Here is a 6000-nt window from a genome sequence, read left to right as displayed (position 1 = left end):
CATTGGCTCCTGTCCCCATTGGGGCTCATAATCGAAATTCCAAATTAACCTATCAGTATGTTATTGGTTTTTTTTTGGAGTGGGGGATACAATGTGGAAAACTTACAAAATCCATGCAGATGTTGTCCTTGGTCAGATTCGAACCCAGGACGACAGCACGGCTGTCACAAAGGGTCTGTGGTCCCACTGGGCCGTACCGCCTTGGCGGTAAGGCAGCTGGCCAACAGGGCGCAGGTCTGAGTCTATAGGATATAGGGTACCTGTGGCAGCACGGACAGTAGCTTGGCAGGAACTAGGCAGCAGGTGGACGTCAGGCGTGGAGAAGCAGACCAGCATGGTATCCAGCACAGCACGACTATAGCACGCACGGCACTAGATCGGAAACCGGTACAGGAACAGGAAACGCTGGGAGCAGGAAACACTAGGGGACCATTTGCATAGACAGACTAAGGAAACACAACAATGCTCAGGCATAGAACTAGGGGGCTGGACCCCTCTTATAGTCCAGGGTACTCAGGGGTCAAAGTTCGTCCATGAGGTCCGGTGCGCGCGCTGCCCCTTTAAGAGCGGGCACGAACGTGCGCACGCACCCTACGGGATCCAGCAGAGGTGAGTGGACGCGAGCGCTGGCGTCTCCTGAGGAGGAGGCTGGGGCCAGCGCTTGCCGACTCGTGGCTGCGGCTTTCAGGGGGAGGTTGGAGCTGACAGCCCGCAGCCACAGACATTACAACGGCAATAGTGCTGACCACTGAGCCACCGTGCTGCCCTTCAGTTCAGCACCTCTTGGTGTCTTTGTTGGACTGTTTACATGTTGCAATTGACTGCTACTTTTTTTTAAATCAGATCTGTCATCATACTATGCTCTCCTGTTTTTCAGGGCAGCATAGTATGAGGACAAGTCCACTCAACTATTAGCCCAAACAGCACAAAATAAGATTTTTTCGATTACTTGCCCAGCCCTAATGTGAACTTAGCCTTAGGGATATCCAGTATATTAGTATAACACTATAAACCACCAAACAAAAGTGTGCGAACTTAGCCTTAGAAATATCCAATGTATTGGTATACCTATATAAATCACCATACAAAAAGTATAGGTAAAATATAAAATGTGTGAAAGTGAATCATTAAAATTCTGAGTTCATCCAGAGATTCATAACACACAAGCCGTCTTCTTTAAATAGTAGCTTTCACAGTTTTCATAGTGTGATCTCTGCCTGTAGAGAACAGCTGGTGCTTGTACATCAGGACACTTTCATCCTTTGTAGGTTTCACACTGCAATATGGCTCTATGAAGCATTAATTGAGAGGCTTATCCTATACAAAGGTGTCTCTTTAAATTGTGCTTCCTGGAAATCCTGCTGACATGTGTTTAACAAAGACACATTTGTAAAAAAAAAAACATATTATGTTATTGGTGACCCTGTCTGTGGTTTGATCATGACCACATTTTTCATTTCTTATTCTTTTTAGGTGTAGTAATATAATGGCAATAATATAAAAAAAATATAAGAAATGCAGAAGGCAGAAAAATGTAAAGCGCATTTTCCCCTAGTTATATGTGTTTATGGGAAAGCTTGGGAATGACATAGGCCCAGACTTACTAAGACTGGTGTTTCATATGCCGATCTTAGACAGAAGTCCGGTGGAGTAAGATGTGATAAATTTATTTAGAGGTACGTGCATCTTGGGCTGTCCATGTGCCACCAGCTGAAATGTATGCCAGCTATGAGCTGGAGTAGATTTCCGCCCGTTTCTGGCGTGAATTCTAGCAAATTTGTTGGACCTCGGATGTACCCGCCCCTCAGTTAAGCCCTGCCCACATTTTTTTAAAGTGGGGAGAGCGACGTAAAAGTGAAACAAGTTTCAAATTATTCCGCAAAACAGTCGTGCACCAAAATTTGCAATTTTTTACGTAAGCCTGATGATAAATTCCCTCAAGTTTTTTTGTATTTGTTTAGTAACCCATATTTTTCTGCCTCCTGAATGGCAAACGTATTCAATGCTCTAGAATCGCTATATAATTAGGAATGTTTACTATTCAGGTGTCTAAAAAAGCTGGGTGACAACCCTTGTGGGATCTGTAATGGTGGATGGCCACATTGGTTGTCACTTAACTTTAAGGGTAAGCCTCTGTTCACATCTGCGTTGGCGGCTCCGTTAGGGACCTCCATTGCAGATCTGGCAGAGATTACTGTTTCTTGTAAAATCACGGACACCCCAACAGAAAGCAGACGAAACTCATTAAAGTCAATGGGTTCCATCGGTTGTCGGTGGTATATGGGGTACAACAAAACCATCCCTTCCGGTTCTCCCTTTCTATGCTCCTCTGTCAGAGCAGAACAACGGAAACCCACAACGCAGATGTGAACAGGGCCTAATTCAGGGATTAATATTTACTGGTGAATTTTCCAAGTACAGGACTCAAAAACTATTTCTAACATGTAGCATCTTACAGAGTTCTGTGAGAAGATGACATTGCTGGTGGTCCATAGACTCGGAAGCCCACCTATTTTTAAAATAAACAGGCCATGGCTTTCTATAGAGCATCCAATACCCTTCACAATTCTGATATCTATGTCTGGAAGGTGTTTGGATGCTTTATAGAAATCATTAACGGTGATGGAGTTCCTTGAAGCAGCCATGAAAATACATATACTGTTATGCCAGACACCAGAACCCCATAGGCAGGACCAGATTTACCTATAGACACAGTAGTTCCTCAGTTCCCTGTGAGAAGGGCATCTGTTAAAGGGAAAATGTAAATGTGTATACACTGTACATAGCTTATTCATATGTAAATAGGGAGAGCAGGAAGCCCCAGGGAGAGCAGGACGCCCCAGGGAGAGCAGGGCGCCCCAGGGAGAGCAGGGCGCCCCAGGGAGAGCAGGACGCCCCAGGGAGAGCAGGACGCCCCAGGGAGAGCAGGACGCCCCAGGGAGAGCAGGGCGCCCCAGGGAGAGCAGGGCGCACCAGGGAGAGCAGGGCGCCCCAGGGAGAGCAGGGCGCCCCAGGGAGAGCAGGGCGCCCCAGGGAGAGAAAATAGGCCGCATGCTGGTTCATTCCTCAAAGTGTCTACTTTATGTATTGGTGATAGATGCCTTGTGTGTTGTACATATTGATGTTGTGGACATATTGTTGAATCACTTTTATTATCACATGTATGATGATGATCATATTTATGTTCTGCTTTAAAGAGGACCAGTCAACTTTCCTAACATGTCTGTTTTAGTAAATAATTATATTTCCCATCAAATTACAATTCTGGAGCATCTTTTCTTAGAACGCTACGATGTGCCCTTCCTCTGTTATTTCTCCTAGAAATTTCTAAAGAAATTGACAACTGGGTCCCTACACAGACTGACCATGTCTAATCAGTGCTGACAGAGCGAGACTGTTTAGGGACACGCTTCTTTGACAAGGGGAATGGTAACACCCAGTTGTTAATTTATTCATACATTTCTAGGAGGAATAACTGAGGAATAGCACAACACAAAGCTCTAAGAAAATATGTTCAAGAATTCTTTTAATGGGGAAATCAAGTATTTAATAAAGGAGACATGTCATGAGAGGTGACAGGTCCTCTTTAATAGAGAATATAATGCTATGTCATTCAACATGTCTCGTCTATCTCTTCCCACACAACCACTAGACACTGGGCATCGCTGAGCAACCTGGTCGCCTCACTGCTGAATTCCATGAAATCCATTGCTTCTTTACTGCTGCTCCTCTTCCTCTTCATCATCATCTTCTCCTTGCTTGGGATGCAACTTTTTGGTGGAAAGTTCAACTTTGATGAGACCCAGACCAAGAGAAGTACCTTTGACACTTTCCCACAGGCGCTGCTCACTGTATTCCAGGTGAGGGCTGTGAAGCCTATGTTCTATTATTTATATGTCTACACTTATTATAACATGTGGTGGTATTGGCCAATAGTATAGCTTGACGTCCGATTGGTCATCCATCTGTCATGTCTATGGCCAGCTCTAGAAGCTCCTGTTCTCCCCTCTGATAATGACCCCAGGCCAGAAAAACCCATCTCTGTAGCTGTTGGTGGCAGGTACGGAAAGTGCCAATATCTTACATCAGTCCAGTACAGGGTCCATTATATACAGCGCATTGAAAGGTTCAGATGCCCAGATCTGAACAAGTGTCATCAGCTGAAGCTCTGGCATCAAATACTTACCCTCTGTCGTGCCAGACACATAGGTACAGTACATTAAATGAATGAGCGAGGTTGACTGTTGTATGGTGTGATGGATTATTGCAAGTGTATTATGTTTCTTTTTTGTCTTTAAAAACACTCATTGATAACCCGTCATTACTTTCTCTCTTCTTATCATTAGATCCTGACTGGCGAAGACTGGAACGCAGTGATGTATGATGGGATCATGGCATATGGAGGCCCATTCTTTCCTGGAATGTTGGTCTGCGTGTATTTTATCATCCTCTTCATATGTGGAAATTGTATCCTATAATAGCAGAACTTGAAATAGAATTTAGATTATGATGTGGAAACGGCCATCACCCTGTTGGTATTCATTTAGCTGATTTTTATAAAAAGTTATATACTTTGGTGCCATTCACTTTGCACCAAAGCCTCCTTTATAGCAGTGGTCTACTCAAATAGTGCTTAGGTAGGTGTTTGTCTGTAGCGCACGGCCCTGGACTGCTGTGTTTACATTGCAAGCACTGAAAGACTGAGCCCCAACTGTTTTATTATGTCCAATTGACCGATAATCGGTCAGGTTAGGGCCAACCCCAAAAAATACTGACAATATGGGTCCTTTTACATGGCCCGATATGGGCTGTGAAAATGAGCTCGTTGATCGGCGCTCCTCTCACAAGGAGCAATGATTGGCTATGCATGGGGAAGCGCAATCGTTATTATGATCGTTTGTCCTCATACATTTCCATCATGTCGGCAGCACGTCTCCCTGTTTACACAGGGAGATGTGCTGCAGAGAAAGATAATATTTTGTGCTACATAAACGATACGATCAGACGATGAACGAGCGTTTACTCGTTCATCATCTGATTGTTGCCCAGTTCACACAGGGAAATGATCAGGAACGAGCGTTCTCATGAACGCTTTTTTGCCCGATCTTTGGCCTGTGTAAAAGGGCCTTTAGTTATTGATCTTTTGCATGAAAGGCCAAATAATTGCTGACAATCGAGAACAACATTTTAAATCTGCCATTTTGGTTGCCAATTGTTTAATGTCTATGATTGCTTTACAGCCAAACAGTCCTATATAATGCAAAAAAAATTATCAACCACCAGGGGCCACAGGGAGAGGTCCAAGGTCTACTCAGAGGCGTAATTTGAAGCTCTTGGGCCCCAATGAAAAATCTGTAGCAGGGCCACCCCACCTACCATGTGCCACCTATAATACTGGTATCTTCTTATGGGACCCCCTCAGGCACCAGGGTCCGGGTGCAATGGCTACCTCTGCACACTCTTTAGCTGTGCCACTGATTCTGCTTAGGGATAGTGACAAAACAAACAACCACTTCATGCAAAGCGTTACCCGGAAAGTACATTTTCAGTGTAGCCCATCTAATACCCACGTAGTTGGATTGTGGCGACCCTATGACGTTTCGGCCCGCATACTTTCACTAGTGTTAGATTAGATCTCCTATCAGCAGAGAAGTGATCTGGTCTAGAGATCCTCTTTCTGCATGATCGATTCTGGTAATGTGTTGAAACGAAGAGAGTATTGGCACATATGGTAATTATATAGCTTCAACATATTCCACAGCACTGTACAATGGTTCCAGATCACTTATCAGACTCTGTACCCATTGGGGTTCCAATCTAATTTCCATAAACACTCACGTTCTAGGACAAATTTCATAGGAAGCCAAATAAACTGTGTATGGTTATGGAGAGAAAACTGGAGAACTCAGACAAAACACACACAATTTTGGGAAAAATATGCAACCTCAATACAGATGTGGACCTGGTAGGATTAGAACTCAGGACGACAGGGCAGCAGGG

At 44.3% G+C, this 6000-nt stretch overlaps 1 protein-coding gene across 4 annotated transcripts in view; it reads left to right on the top strand.

Annotated features, from left to right (window-relative positions):
- CACNA1F (calcium voltage-gated channel subunit alpha1 F) overlaps window positions 1-6000 on the top strand; it is an 86230-nt gene that overhangs the window by 31183 nt on the left and 49047 nt on the right. For all 4 annotated transcript variants that reach the window (XR_012850302.1, XM_075835282.1, XM_075835281.1 and 1 more), the window contains exons 17-18: window positions 3653-3860; window positions 4347-4467. Coding sequence is in view for 3 of the 4 variants with exons in the window: in XM_075835282.1 (XP_075691397.1) it covers window positions 3653-3860; window positions 4347-4467 (329 nt within the window). In the remaining variant the exon portion in view is untranslated. The remainder of the gene's footprint in view (window positions 1-3652; window positions 3861-4346; window positions 4468-6000) is intronic.

Source organism: Rhinoderma darwinii, chromosome 8 (assembly GCF_050947455.1).
Source record: "Rhinoderma darwinii isolate aRhiDar2 chromosome 8, aRhiDar2.hap1, whole genome shotgun sequence".
In the NCBI taxonomy this organism is placed as follows: domain Eukaryota; kingdom Metazoa; phylum Chordata; class Amphibia; order Anura; family Rhinodermatidae; genus Rhinoderma; species Rhinoderma darwinii.
The sequence above is the reverse complement of the archived record's forward strand: the minus strand, read 5'-3'. Positions and strand labels throughout refer to the sequence as shown.